Below are 16,677 nucleotides of genomic sequence, written 5' to 3' on the forward strand. Positions count from 1 at the left end.
CGAAACACTGGATTTTCTTTCTGTAAAAGAGATTGAGAGCATGAGAGTGGTGGTTAAGACATCACACTTATTGTACTGATATGAATAAATGGTAAATGGACTGTACTTGTATAGCGTTTTTTTTTCTAGTCTTTCCGACCACTCACACTACTTGTCGTCATTCACCCATTCACACACTGATGACATGGGCTAAGTGCCACCTGCCTATCAAACTAACTCATTCACACACACCGTAGGCACAGCTCCGGGAGCAATTTTGGGGTTAAGTGTCTTGCTCAAGGACGCATCGACATGCGACCAGCCAGAGTCGGGGATCGAACCGCCGATCCTCTAATTGAAGGACGACCCTGCTCTCCACTTAGTTCTGTGTAAATGTATATTATGCTAAATTCATCAATAAATTTAACATTAAACAGTATCTTCAATTTATATTATATTTGTATGGGATTGTCCGAGGCTCTAGCTTTTTTTTCAATAAGGTGACAGTTCTTAACACGTTACAAGTATTATGATTCCAGTAGTTGATTCTTACGGGGGTGCACTTTGCAGGGGAAGTATATATGAATAAAAAATGCCTTACAAATGACGTCTGCTCACATTTATGTCCAGTATCAAGGGACATCTTACGAAAATGTTCACTTACTGTGGAAGTGTTTCCTCGAGGAGCAGAGGTAGTGCATTAGCGGCCCCTGTAGGATTGAGTCCTTGACGTGTAGACAGCAGCAGCTTTTGCTTTAATGAGTGACGTTATGAATCACTAAAGTGAGCGAGCAGAACTACTTTCAAGTTGTGCCCTCGAACTTCAACAACTTGCAGCGCTGTGCCCTGGAGCAAGGCGTTTAACAGTGTAACTGTCTGGCCAACACTCACCCTGAATGTTTGCTGTAACGGATGCTTTCATATGCTTGTCTATTACTGTCTATGACACATTTGATCATGTTGATTCATTTAGTGCTGCTGGGTGTTTACAGCATTCTAGTTGTTGTTTAGCCACACTGCTATTTTATTTATGTTATAACTGCCTTTCAGATACTGTTGGGATTTGGGCGCACTATTCGGCACCACATCAAAATCAGTTTATTTATGTGGTAGTACTACTGAAATGTGCTTTTGGTTCACTACCATCTTACCCTTCATCCATAGCTAACATTGGAAACGGCTGTGCGGCTAACCTTTCTGAGCACGTTTGCCGTCTTTCTGTATTTGAGCTTGGGTAAGAGTACTTAAGAGCTGACCCCTATAATTTCAATGTTAAACTTAACTCAGAGTAAATATAGAAAGACGGTCTGTTGTTTCCTGCCTGTGGTCCCAGTTCTACTAATAATAAAGTCTACTGTAGCAGCTGACTCAAGGGAAATGAAGGGGATTTTATTTGCAATTATCCTGAAACCGCTGGTTCTGGTGCAAAGATGGGCTTCCATGTCAGATGTTTCTTTTATTGGACTTTGTTATTGTCTTAAAGGTTAAAGGCTAGTTCAAGTCTTTAGAAGTGGGGTTGTATGAGGTACTTATCCATTCAGTGTATAGCCTACAGTAGATAAAGGTTGGCACTCCCTCCGTTTGGAGAAACAGACACTGGGGAAGCAGCAAAACATATTTTAGACACCTAAAAGAAAGTCCCATTCGAAAGAATCTAAGTGTACGCTATATTTAGAATATATTCTGATAGGGAACTGAACTGAAAATGAAACTTATCTATACTGATTTTGGCAATGGAGTCTTTGAAGAGAGCGTAGATAGGTTTCACTTTAACTCTAATTCCCGTCAGAAAGGGCTGTCTGAGAGCAAATTAAAGCGGTAAAAATAATCAAAATTTAGTGTACAGTTAAACTGATGTAAATTTGTTTGTCTGCTTCTCCAAACTGGGGGCGTGCCGGCCGCCATCCACTGTAAATACTACACTCCGACTATGGATGAGTATCGAACTATCCCTTTAATGAATGGAGGATATAGGAAAATGTGAGAGAAAAGTAACAATGGCATTCTATGTCCCAAATACTTGATGGGATTTTGAAGGGAAACGGGGATCTTGTAGAATACAGCCACTATTTCCTCTGAAAGATTGTAGAGGTACCAATCATTTCACTATTTTGCATAATGCAACATAAGTTATTTCAAAGACAATAGCTCATTGTCAAATAATAGCGTGGAGACAAAAGCCTCTTTTGACTATAAGCCTTTTGTTGGAATCAGACATAGTTCTTTTAGCACCCAAGCTATTGACTATTTTGCTGTTGAGAAGTGCCACTTAAAACTCACAGACTCATCCCAAGCTACCATAACCTGGAGACTTGTTTCCTCGGGCAATGAGGTATTTGTGTTCTCTTGTTTTTTATCACTCCCCCCGACCCAGGAGAGTAGTAACATCTTTGGCCATCCAGAAGCATACTGCAGTGTTTGTGTAAAGGATGACCACTTGGACCGGCGTAGCGGTGCACTGTGTTCTGTACTCCTGCACTCATGGAGAAAGGACGAGTAGGCTCTTGAAATAATAACAGGAAAGAACTCCTGGGAGGAGGTAGCAGTACTGGTAGAGGAACAGTCTGTCGTAGGAGATTGTATGTATGTTTGTATGTATTTATGTATGTGTGCCTTCTAATCCAACTTTTTTATAACACAACATGAAACAACATAAAACAAGTGACAACCAAGAAACCACTCCATCATTATTGTGTATAGAAAATGAATTGAAAAATAAAGTTCACAGTGTTAGTCTATTTATCGACTAAATCAATACATAAAATGTCATTGAAGAAAAAAAGGACAAAAAGAAGGTGTTTCACCTGAATATTTTTAAATAAGCCCTGACGCGCAGCAATTAGCAATGTTTTGTTACGAATAAGCTGAAGTGACTCAGGGTAAACTCACACTAGTTAAACTAAATCCAAAAATGAATTGGAAAACCTTGACTTCAAGTTAAATTGGAAGAAACGTCAGTATTCAAGTCACAGTCTCAGCCTTCCTTCAGTGGTCTGCTGTGTATTCCTCTCCAATTAGCATCATAATTAGCAACATTGGATGCTAATCCATGGCTAATTGGTTTTGATAGATCTCCAGGAACCAATAGACGTAGCGCAGCCTCTGCCCTTGGACTGGAGACGAAGGGCATTTAGTTGTACTGTTTTATATCTCTGAGCGTTCAAAGTGTTTGATCCCGTCAAATTAAGTCCACTGTTTAAAGTGCAGTATGAATCCAAAAGGTCACAATTATTTTAAAAAGAACAATACCAGTCTCTCTCTGTAGTGCACTGTACACTATACATTGAATTGTACTATATTAATAAAGCAATGGAAAAAAAACAACCATCGGTACAGCCCTAGTGTGTAGGCCTATTCCACTTACTGTATTGGTGACTCATTTGAATGTTTGAGACTAACGTCTATTAATTGGTTTTAAAATGTGATATTAAATATAATTGAATATGATTGGTTATTATTTTTTTACTGTAACTATTACAACACTGTCGTTCAGGCGTCACTGAATAGCTATGATTTCACAGAGACGTCCGTAGTGATGTTTTGTTGGCTTTGCTGGCTGATTCTTTCCTTTGGGTGTTTTAAATACCTGCAGCTAAAACCAGAAGTGCATCTTCACTGTAAATTGAGAGAGTGGACTTTTATTATTGCAGCAGTGGAAGTAAAGTCAACAGGGCCCTTCGAGGACAGAGGGGTACTGATTTAGGAATTTACAGTGACACATGGCACTCTCATCTTCAGTGTATGCCACATTTTTGCTTATTTCCTTTGGCAACGGGGACAAACTTGGATCATGTGGCAGTATCCACAGCCTGAAAGCCCCTGCTTAGTCTTCTTATATATACGAAGATATATAAGATAAATAATAAGTGTGTGTGTGTGTGTGTGTGCGTGTGCTGCATGGGTTACTGCATTGGCACTGAAAGCTGGAAGTGGAAGTAAATCATGAGGTGCTGAATTGTCCAATATTGACAATTAATTTGGCTGACTCTGACGGCTCACTCTGTACTCATATGCAGAGTACAAAAGAGTAACAAAATGTGACCTTTTACTTCACCCTTTCTCCTCCTTAAATGAATAATCCATGGACACTAAGTACACACGGGTTATCCTCTTATTAGAACCCATTAGATCCTTGAAATGTCAAATTGAACTTGATGTACAGATAAGGCAGGTTAGCCCCTGGACTGGCAAATTCACTTATGTAATTGCAGTAATTTGGCACTTCACAATGCATTCACAATGGGAACAGAGGAATGGGCTCTGACAGAATGTCAGCCATCACAGGATAAAAGCGCATAACTGGTTCGAAGTAGTATTATCTTTTAGAGATAATGTGTTCAACCACACTGACAGGAAATAAAGGTTTAATATTAGAATATTAGCTAATTAAAAGAGAAAATCCAGCAATTCCACCATGGGCATTTGTTTTCTGGACCTTAACGTATCATGAATAGAATGCATCTCATAATAGTCACGAGAATAATTCAATTCAAATGTCAACATTCATTTTAGTGTGAAACTGCAAATCTAATGGTGTGTATTAATTTAACATGGAGGGGAACAACTACACAACCTACACGTAATCATTTCAAGAACAATTTCCTTTCAAGGAGATTCATCTCATATATCACATGTTCGTTTAATTGGCACCTGGTCATAAATGATGTATTCTCTCCCTTTTCTTCTAATTTTGTCTATCAATCACTTTATTCCCACAAAACCGAAAAAGAGAAGGGAGAAAAGGAGCAGAAGTTTCCTCGGCCAGGCTCCCTCACTGATGAAACATTTATCACTTGCATAGTGTTTATGCTTGCTTGTAGGTGAAGCTGATTTAGCTGCCAGGTGGAGTGATATACCTTGAAGGTAATGCAAATAAATCCAGCAGGCTTCATGTGCAGTACATCATGCCAATAAGGACAGAAAAGACTAAACAGGCCCAACAACAGGCTTGCCGGCTTTGCAGCATATTTCAGTTGTCAGAGCAGCACGTTCTCTGACGGGAGGATTTGAAGCTTTCGGTAGATGCTGTTGTTATCAAGTTGCCTTTCTAGCTTGGAGTATGCTAATTTATTCATGTTAACAGTACAGAACAAAAACAAACGGAGTTGACAAACTGAAGACAAGTATGGTTTGATGAAAAGGTTTTGCTTGCAAGTGGATAAGTTAGTATGTAGAAAGGTGGAAGAGTCAGTCAATAGTGTGTGTTCGTGTAGAACTCAGAGATACACTAATTTAACACCTATTCAGGGGAAAGTACAGTTGCATCTGACGATACCATTCTCATGCTCCATTAGGGTTTCAAAAAATGCTGAACATAGTCACTCAATCTCAATTACAAGCTATATAGACAGCTTTTATGGTAAATCTTTGCCATTTATCACTGATTTAAACATTTATCAGTACAAATGAAAATTGTTTGTTTGCTAAAATGTGATTATAATAAAGACATGGAGGAATAATTCATAGAATATTGAAAACAAATTCAGAGATCTTACTTACTCACGCGTACATGTAAACATACAAACTGAGACTTACAGGCTTGTTCCATATAGTCGACAGCTGAGGTGAGAGCTCTGGCATGTTTTTTCGTAGTGTTCCTACTACCGTCAGCTTACTCTTGAGGAGCTCCTGTCCCAGTTTATTAATAAAAAAGGCATCACATGTTGTGAGCATGGAGTTCCTGTTTCATATCCAAGACAACTTGTATCCCTTGGTTCTTTTCAGGGGCTCATTGTTCTGGATTCCCTGTTTAGTCTTGCAAGTTCCATGCATATGGATGAAGCAGATCTTGATTCCATATTTTACAAGTTTAGATGGTATGAGGGGGCAGCAGCCCCAGAAAAACACAAGCTGCTCATCAACCGTCACATTAGGCCTAGAGTTGTCAAACAGAGGAAGGTGTTTCCGTCCACTTTTCCAACAATGAACTTGATTGCAGCGAGCTTGTCTCTCTGTCACTGAGGTGGTTTTATGTCGTGGTTATGGAAATAGATAAACCTGAAAATGTTTTGGAAGTATCCCACAGACAATGTTGCCCAAAAGAGTTCCAGTTCCAGTTCATTCAGTTTCTGCATCCTACAGGGATTCCATAGATTCTCCATTTGGTCTTACTAATTCAACCAATTACAATCCACTTTTTTTCCAAATTAGTGCCGTCCAGAACAATTTTCAGGATGGTGTCTGGCATGAAAAGCTCAAAAGAATACTTTATTTCCAATACCTTTATCACCACGTCGGCTCTGGTTTCATCCCTATTATGTATGAGCCAATTTCACAATTTCTGGCACATATTTCTCCTTCAGGCTGACCAGCTGGTTTTGGAGCTGGTTCCTGACAAGCTTGTCTTGGGTCTGTTTCCCGACAGGTTAGTCTTGGAGCTGTCTTCTGACATGCTGGTCTTGGAGCTTGTGACCAAAAATCTGTTGAAGCAGATTCAAGCACGTAGCCATTCAGAGTGGGCTGACTGCTTGGCTCCCGGTAATGCTGCTTGTAGCCTTGTCAGTTGTGTCAGAATACAGCTTGCAGTCTTGTCAAGAACTGCTCATCGCTTGTTGACTGCTGGGAAGTGAGGAAGAGTTTTTAACATTAGTATATCATGGATCTAGCAGCAAAAATAAACAATCCGCTGCAGACAACATGCTTGATTCAGTCTGTAGAGCCCCGAAGTCCAATTGTTATTCACTTAACATTGAACAACCCAACTGTGGAACATCTACTAAAATGGCACTTGGAAGCATATGTCACTTTTTCTGTTATTGATTGAGCAAATCAATGTCAGTGGCAAGAATATACACACTAGGTATGACAGCAACACATAAATTGAGTACACGTTCCTATCTGTGTGATTTTGGAATGCGATTACAAAGATCTGTCATCATGTTCAAACTGGCAATTAGTAACACGCTAAAAATGAATGGGCTGAAGATAAATCAATACAATTGTCTTCAACCAAAGCTTGGCACTGACACTTGGTCTCCAATCTGAAAAACTGATTATTATAGAAGGCTATCAGGGAGGTTTCAAAAGACTAGCTTTTTCTTATTTGTTCAGCACTAATCAGAGTTTGTTGGTACCTAAAAAAACCCGTTGTTCATGGATTTCATCTTCTCTGTTTCAGGAAGTGCAGACCTTTTGATGAGCCTCAAACCAACCAGCTTTTGTTTTTTTTGCTTTCAACATGAAGAAAAAGGACTTCAGCTTTCGGCCCTAGTGGATATCATATACGCTGTTGAAGCAAAACATTTTCATGGACTTTGCTACAATTATATGGACTGCTTGTACCTTCTTTCATGTTCATTTTACAAAAAAAAATCAAATGATCATCATCTGCTGGAAAAATATTGAAAGGAAGCGGACTGCAACATATTAAGAAGCATCTCTTGTCCACACAAAGTTGAACAGATTGAACAAGATTATGGCGTTCTTCTTTGTTTTTCTGAGGAAACTGTACAAAATGATTTGTTGGACCGCACCATATGCACACTCATGACTACCCTGCACTGTGAAAAGGACCGTATACCTGTGTGTTTGAGGGTATTTGTGGCTTTGTGCGAGTGTTTGTGTATGCCCACAACGGCATGACACCGTGGAAGTGAGAGGGGAAGACATTTCCGGACCATTCTTTCTTGACAATGACACTTCCAGCAGGCGTGGCTGCAAGTTCCTGTCTTTGTCCTCTTGTGGTTTTCCTATGTGTTGTCTCCCAGAGTTGTTATGGGACCCGGGTCGATCTGAGTGCCCACACTAACCCCAGCCTGTATCCTAACCCGCGGCTCAAGTCACTGCCAGAACCAACCCCACTGCCAAGCTCCATTCCTGAAAAACATGTGTCTCCAGTAAATCCCAGCCAGCACTCAAGCTTGAGCAGCAACCACTGGAGCAAGACTCAGCTGAAGCCTTGGCTTGAAACAATGTCCTATCTTAGTGACAAGCATAAGGCCAACTCAAACTTACCATCATCAATCTCCCCGACCACATCAAACTCAAACGGAAGACTCAAGCTAGAGCATGCACCTAAACCGAGCTCTAATTCAAGGCAAAAGTCAAATTCTAATCCGATGGCAAGATATACCCAAGATAATCACAAGCAATTTTCTAACATCAACCCAAAAAACAATCCACCACCAAAGCCCAAGACATTCTCCAACTCTAAAGCAGTGTCCGGGCCAAAGACAAATTCTGAGTCAGTCCCCAACACTAAATTATCTTTACTACCTAGTCCTAATCAAACATCTGACTCATCTGATACAAGCAACTCCAGCACCTACTACAATGCCAGCCCTCCTACACTATCTAATCCTAAATCTCATTCCAAATTCCGAATTTCACCAATAAATACAAATTCTAAATCTAACTACAAGATCTCCAACCCAAACTTCAGAGCATCCATACGAGTACAGAATAACGAGACCAAGTTCCTCGGGACTGACAAGGATTCCCCTTATCGACCCAAGAGAGGCTGGATCTGGAACCAGTTCTTTGTTCTGGAGGAACACATCGGGCCTGAACCTCAATACGTTGGAAAGGTAAGATATTTCTTTGTCATTTTACATGTTTTTTCTTTCAATGCTGTTCATAGATAAATGCATTTCATAGATCAGAGAAAATTCACTTGGTTTTCCTCAACCTCTTCTTTTTTTTTCTATTTCTGGGCATGTTAAGAGAGCACACACTTGATGTTGACATTTCTTCAGCTTAGTCTTTCATGTCTTGCTGAAATAACTACTAACTTGGGAACAAAATACAGACTCTTCCATTTTATTTGTCTGTAATTTACAGCAGTGTACACCGAAGATGTTGCGATGCAGTATTAAGTATTAAGATTAATTAATCTATGTATAGAATTTGTATCTGATTATAGAATTATTAGAATTTTTCTGAATGCAGAAGCAGTTTTGGGAGTGGGTACCAAATGAGTCACCAAAGTCAGACAGGTAGGCAGTCAGTGAAGCAAACAAATCCCAAAACAGTCTGAGATTATTAGCAGCCGGCCCATAGACTGTATATAAGAAGTGGAGGCTGTTGACAACGGTTTTGAAGCCTCGAATTCGACATATTGGATGTTGCCATCTTGGATTTGGGCACTGACTATAACATCCAGCTATCATCAGAACACATATGCACAACATATTCACAGAACCTGCTCTTTAAATTAAAACAGAGGATTTACAATTTGATACAATTCCAAGCATACTACCTAAAAGCAACAAGCAATCACGTGGTGAGAGGAGTGTGTGTGTGTGTGTGTGTGTGTATGAGAGTTTATGTGTGAAGGAGGGGGAGGAGAGAGAAAAAGAGAAAGATGGCGGACATTGTCTCATAAGTGATTACGCCATGCAAGACTTACCAATGGAGGAGGAGAGAGTCAAAAGAAAGGTGGACGTTCTTTTTGGTGTTTCCAGTTCTCTTCTAAATCCTTGTGATACAGATTGTATTGTTCCAACACCTACTCTCTGTGAACTTCCATTTCACCCACCTCCTTCGCTCCAGACCCTTTTGTGTCTCCTCTGTGCCCAGCGGGCTAAAACTATTTGCCAGTATCATTCTCCTTATTATCGGAGGTAGTGCATCATCTGCAGTCTTCAAATTGCCCCCTAAGGTATTCTTTCTCAGCTAGTAAAAAAGTTTTTAATAGTGCTGGGTCAAGTATTCTTTCATTAATAAACACCTCTCTTATCTCAGGGTGTGTTCCAGCTGCGCTCAAACATGCTGTAGTGCAGCCTCTCGTCTGTTCACCCTAATTTCAGGCCTACTTCTGAGCTACCTTTTTCTGTCTAAAGCTCCGGACAAAGTAGTTTTTATTCAGTTGCAAGCATTTTGTGGTGAACCATGGTATTTATGAAAACTTTCAGTGTGGCTTTGAACCACACTCTAGTACTGAAACAGCTCTTTTTAGAGTTCTTAATGACATTCTAGACTCAGGGAACTCTATAATGCTGGTGCTTTTAGACCACTGCCTTTGACACTGGATCATAGGATCCTTTTATGGTGCCTTAAACATGGTGTGTGCATTAAAGGTACTGCCCTCAAATGGTTCCAGTCTGATGGAAAAGAGTTTCTGGGTTCACTTGGGCGAAGATTGTTAGCTGCTTCCGCAAAGGCTCCATTTTGGGTCCTATCATCTTTGCATTGTATATGCTGCCATTGAGGTCAAAATAAATTAAAACATTTTTTGACTGTAAAATCAAATAGTAACTACTAATTTCAGCCTTTGCTGAACTTTTTAAATGATATCAAAACGTGGTGACGACAGTGGGTAAGTGGAGAGCAGGGCCGTCTTTCAATCGTCTTCAATCAGAGGATCGGTGGTTCGATCCCAGGCTCTGCTCCGCTAGTCACATGTCGATGTGTCCTTGAGCAAGACACTTAACCCAAAAAATTGCTCCCGTAGCTGTGCCTACGGTATGATAGAATGTTATTTGTAAGTCGCTTTGGATGGAAGTGTCTGCTAAATAACTGTAATGTGGAGGGATTTAATCTTTGTTAATGAAAATAAGACTGAGCTCGTTATATGTTTATGACCTGACCTACTGCATGGCCCTGTTGGTCTTCTTGGGCCCTACTATCACTATCAACCTGCTGTTAGGAATCTTGGCATGATTTTTGACAGCTCCTTTGAATTTGACAAATACATTACTTCAGTGGTCAAAAGTAGCTTTTTCTATTTAAGATTTTAGCCGTGGTAAAGGCCTATCTGTCTCCCAAAGATCTCAACTTACTCATGCTTTTGTTACCTCTCGGTTGGACTTATTGGGAATGAAAATGGGATCACGTATCACCAGTATCGGCCTCCCTCCACTGGCTTCCTGTTCGTTTCAGGATTGATTTGAATATTTTATCTCCACCAGCAGAACTCTTGCTTTCTGGTCATTTGTGTTTTGTGCCGGTTCAGCAGATTGGTCAACTGTGGTTGTTGTTAAATGTGCTATACAAGTGAAGTTTGACTTGACTAGACTACTTAATGCTCGAGTATGTTTACCAGTAAGACTGTATGTGTCTGTTGGCTGCTGATTAGTGTGCAGTGGGTTTGTAGAGCTTTGTCGGTGAGAGTGAAACAAAACAGTTAAGCCAGGCAGCTAAAGAATGAACTGAAACTCACTGTAAAGCTCCATAAAGCCAAGGGAAGCTGCAGTCAGATGACAAGTCTCTGTAGGTTCATCACTATGAGTGACCTTTTTCACAATGTTTTCACACTGTCATTTCATACGCTGTTATTATAACATATATTGATTACAGCTGCTTTAAGTAGGTATAGGAGCTTTGTGTAAGAACCTGGTTCCATCTGTTGCTTTTCTGTTCACTCATCACTATGCTATTATGAACTATAAGATATAAGGAAAGTTGATTCTGGAGTAGTCACAGTTGACCACTTCTGGGAAATCAGTAATTGTACTACAGGGTCAATGATTTGCCAACTAAATGAATATTGTTGAACCCAATTATCAAAATTAGGTTTTTGATATAAATAAATCTGATATATGCTTGTTCAAGCTAACTGGCTAGCGTGCAATAATTGGACAAATTGTACTAATTTGTTGTGTTATCAATTTGGTAATAATGTCTGTAAATTCTACATGTATTGTTTATTAGGTTGTGCCAGAGCTAAGTGTTATACTGTTGGTGTTCCCTCAAACAGATCACTACATCGCTTAGTAGCTAACCTTCAGCAGTTTAACTATTTCATACAACATTTTCTTTTGTTAAGGCCAATTACTGCAGAGCTGCTGGTTGAGGTGGGAAATGATGACTATTCTTCAGGAGGAAAACCGAAGGAGACCAGCCATAGAGGAACAATCAATAAACTATGTCTAAACCTATTATCCAGAATAACCGACCTGGGAAAGTCTCTTTCTGTGTGGATCCGAGGGAGAGATTTAGTCCTGCATTCAACAGAACACTATGAACATGAATGTAAGAACATATAAAGCATGTGTGGTGCCCAGACAGAATGGCTTATCCTGGCAAATGTCAGTCTTTCAAAGCCATTGCATACAGACATTTACATATTGTACCAAGTATCGTTATCTGACGGTCTATCTCCCAGAGTCAAAAGAAATACAAGTCACTTGTTTAATACCCATCATGTGAATGGAAGCTGTGTGTGTCCCATTGGCCAGCTAATCACTGCTACACTGAACAGAGCTGATAACAGCGTCCCCTAACCCATGTGGGTGGACCTCGTTGTCCCAGAAGAGTAACCCCCAGGTTGAAACTTTTTTCTCTTTCAACACTGTTGCCACTGTTAGCGCTTCATCAGGGGTATAAATCCAAAAACGCTTGCAGTGATTAGATGTGTGCAAAACCATAGAAATACTGAGTTTCATCTTGATCTGGGTTAAAAAAGGATCGATTGCAGGCGTAAGAACCGATTCCTTCAGATGATCCACCCAATAGTTTCCTCATAGAGGTGCTTCAGAAAAAGTCAGTAGGATGAATCACCTGGGGAATATAAATGTCTGTACAATATTATTACATCATTTCTTACCATAGTGTTGCAATTAACTACACATATGATGTTAGACTGTGAAAATATATAATTAGAAAGACATACACACCTAAAAGCTGTCAAGGCTCTGTGCAATATCTGCATATATTATGAATATAAAACTATATTTTCATATTTAATATTATACATTGCCCAGAGGCTTCATCAGTTAGTCAAAGACATTTTAACCTCTGCGAGCTGTCCTCACTTTGATGTCACATGTCATATCATTGAGGTCACGTGTGGTGAAGCATTGAATCCTCGTTTGTGCCTCCCAACTGTCTCTTCTGCCTCCTCTTCTCTGTTCCCTCTTCACACCCAGTGGAGCTGTTTTCGAGCAGCAGCAGTAGTTCGAGGTGTGGATTCATTCTTTAACACGAGGCAGCTCTGCTCTCGTCACTCACTCATTTACACTCGTTTATAAGCACTTCAGTAACCTTAAGTAAGCTGATTTCTTAAATGTCAGGTAAACAAGAAACGAGGTGACCATAATCAAGGTACAGACTTGAGAAACCAAGAATTCTCCGGCAGACTGGTGATTTGGACGAATTGGCCGTGCATACGCATGCATACTCGGGTCACTACTGCATGTGAACCTGTTTTTTTATCATGAGGTGATGACATTTGGAGGGATGTAAAGTGCAACTTGACTCTTTGGTGAAGGGTTACAATCATGAGGCAGTATTTCAGGTTATCTGCGGTAGCCCCACAGCCCTGTCAGATGAACTCATCAACCCCACCCGTCATGTTCCAGATCATTTGATATCAAACTAGATAATATTCTTACATTTTTGTCAACGAAACACACAAGACATAGTGATCCTTGCATCAGGCTTGGTCTTGTTTTGATTCTTACAGTAGCTTTGGTCAACTTTGCATTTGTACTACTACCGCTCGGAGTTGCCGAAGCTTGACTGTTCAGCCATGTATCTGTGCTCGCTTACTAGTTTTCACCAGGCGGCAACCTCCGGTTCTGAAAAAGCCAATGCTGAAGTGCCTTAAAGCGGCATTCTCTCTAAATAATGAGGGGGCGACTCCTCTGGTCGTATAAAAGTCTATGAGAAAATGACTTCTTACTAGATTTATTACCTCAGTAAATGGTAAATAGACTTGTACTTGTATAATGCTTTCCTAGACCACTCAAAGCGCTTTAACACTACACGTCGTCATTCATCCATTCACACCCATTCATACACTGATGGCAGGGGCTACCATGCAAGGTAATGCCTGCCCATCAGGACTATCTAATCATCCATACCCAGTCATAGCACAAGGGGCAAAGTGTCAAGGACACATCGGCTTGGACTAGCGGAGCCAGGGATTGAACCACCGATTGAAGAACGACCCGCTCTATCTCTAAACCACATTCACCCCCACATTGTAAACATGAGTTTATGATCTCAATCTCTAGTTTCAAGTCTTCTCCAATACAGCATGATGTTCATTTAGTAAGTTATGGTCCATTTAGAGTCAAATAGACCATAAAGCAGAGCATGCTTTAGGGCGGGACTACACAGTGATTGACATGTCTCTATCACGGCGATGTCCGGTCTGGGAGTTGTCCAAGTTTTTGTCTTACAAGTTTAACCATTTCACAGTGTGTCTTCACTTTATCAGAGTTAATTGTAACATTATGGTCGCCTAAAAGCCTTCTGTTGTACCACCCTCTTGTGTCACTTCTGGTTGAACTGAAAAGGTTCAAAATTCAGGTTCAAAGTTCAAAATGGCAGTCCACAAACCAATGGGTGGTGTCACAGAGACACAGTCCACTTCCTACATACAGTCTATATTTTTCACACACTCTTCATCTCAGCACATGGCCTGAAAGGGTAGATGGACGGTGGGAAACGGAGACATCATAAATGGTAATTTATCTGTTATTGTATTTGTGTGTTTATTTGCCAACGTGATCTTAGAGAGGGGTGTAGGTCTTGGTTTTGTGTGGAATTTAAGTTTTAAAGCACTCCTAGCATGGATATTATGTGTTACAATATGTTTACTTGTAGAAGGTTTAAACTAAAAGGAGTTACTGAATGTATTGTGCACTGAGAGAAACCAGAGAATTTATGACACCGCCATAAAGTAATAAAGATCAGAGAGAGGGGGATGTTGCTGAAAGGTTTCTGAGAACAGCCTTCAAGGAGGGAGGAATGGGTCAAGAAGATGGCCGACGGAAGTCTGAAGGGTTCGGCCAATCACTGAGCTGATCGATTGGCTGATAAATATGAAACATGATACTTTTGAGAGACTCAGCAGGAACAAAGGATCTTGGAATTGCAGAAGATCCTCAGACCTCCTCCGCATCATGGGACAGACACACCATTCTGTCCTGTGGTGTGAACGGGGCCTCATATTTCATGGAATATTATGTTATATATTTTGTTAATAGTTTGTTTTACTGTCGATGGTGTAATTCAGTTTGCATTTGTTTTGGCTTCTGTTAGATATTAAATACTTTTGATTTTAACCTGAACCATTTGATTCTGGCCCTGCTTGCTGATGGAACAAAGAGAGCAGGGGGGGGGGGGCTGCTTCTTCTCCTCTGTGCTCTTCTTCTCCTCTGTTTGAGAAACTTCAGCCTCAACAGTTTGAATGCAGAGTTTAACATGTTTAAGCTAGAATTGGGTGTCGTGTTGCTGGTAAGAATCTCACACCAATGAATGCTTGGCCAGGCAGAAGTTACATAGACTGTGTGTGGACAGAAGATCAGACCAGCAGCAGGAGGGCTATTATCATGTTAGTTCTAACACCCCTGACCTTGTGTGTGAGCATTAGCAGTGCGGTGGATAGAGTAGCCAGCGGTTGGCCTTTCCAGTGGCCAGTTGGGATGCAAAAATGTGATGAGCCTGATCTAATGCGCTCTGGCAGTGACGATACATGACATTGGCATTGCACTCTTTATGAAGGTGAAGACTTGACCCGGGGGGGGGTTTCAGTGTGTCAACGGGTGAGGGTTATGTTATGTGGCTCGCACACTGAAGTTGGAAACAGATGTGCTTAAGGTGCAACAAAGCACACATAGACAGAGCGTGTGTACACACACACACACACACACACTCCCTGGGGCTCACTGAGTCATTGTTTTGTAGGGTGCTGTGGCAGCTGAGCTCCGCTTTTTCTCACTGTGATGAAGCCTCGCTTTCTATTGATTGCTCTTAGCAGAACAGCAGGGAGGTTGAAGTGCAGGCAGGGCACCCACTCTGAAAACACATGCATGCAAACACAGGCGCGCACACACTCGTATAGTGTGTATCGACATTGACTGATGGAGAGAGCTATTCTGCTGAGAGGAAGAAGGGAGAAAAGCACAGGTGAGTTAAGACTAGAATAGAGGAGAGAGGAGCACAGAGAAAAGCTGAGGCAAAAATAGGAAGTAGAAGTGAGAGTTGAAGTAACATTCGGAAGAGAAAGGGAGCTACGGGGAGGAAAGAGGATTCAATATGAAAGAGAGCAAGGAGGGTCCATAGAGGTTTCAAGTCATTTTTGCATTGTTCTGTCGTCAAGCAAGTGAAAAAGCATAAAATAGTTATGTGCCTACTGCTCTCAAATAAGACTAGCTGTTTTACGAGGGGAACAATCATTTCTGTACTGCGGGACACATTTCATGACAAAGCAAAACAAAGTGCAGGTTATTGATGGTAGCTGTAGCGCGTTATCTTGAGACTTGGACCTGAGTCATATTTAGGTCACAAATACATGGACTAAAGACTTGACTTTTACATAAAGGATAAGGCAGGCTTTATTCTGTATTTTTCCTGTTGTTAACAAATCCTGTGAAAAGACCAAAACCAACAATGTGCTAGTCCATTTCTAAATACGCTTTGACTTCCTCCCTAACGTGGCACTCTTTATCTTTAAGTCTTTAAAACAGCTCTGTACTTACTGAAACTGAAGGACCTTGTGCATTTCATGGGGACTATTTTAAGCAGCAGATTAATACACACACTGTGAGCTCTCATGTGCATTTACAGGGGCAGTGTATGTGGGATTGACCAGCCTGTTCTCATTGCCAACAATCTCAAATACCAACACTTTGTCACACCCCTCGATGTCTGATACGGATGTACAAGGCACCCTCTGCATGAGATGCACCGCATTAACCTTGATGTAAACCCATCAACACCATTATCAGACACTCAGAGACAAACACAGGACTTTCAACTAGGAGACAACTGTTCGTATCCCAAAGTGTTTTTCGTATTTGTTACCTTGTT

General features: G+C 40.8%; 1 protein-coding gene across 1 annotated transcript in view; it reads left to right on the plus strand.

Annotated features, from left to right (window-relative positions):
• Positions 1–7,610: 7,610 nt before the first annotated feature.
• The window catches only part of LOC306706535 (cadherin-18-like), a gene marked incomplete at both ends in the record, with an annotated part of 90,945 nt that continues 81,878 nt past the window's right edge, over positions 7,611–16,677 (plus strand). The window contains one exon of the mRNA XM_079173656.1: positions 7,611–8,504. Coding sequence (XP_079029782.1) covers positions 7,611–8,504 — 894 coding nt within the window. The remainder of the gene's footprint in view (positions 8,505–16,677) is intronic.

Source organism: Pholis gunnellus, assembly GCF_910591455.1.
Source record: "Pholis gunnellus genome assembly, chromosome: 14".
Lineage (NCBI taxonomy): Eukaryota > Metazoa > Chordata > Actinopteri > Perciformes > Pholidae > Pholis > Pholis gunnellus.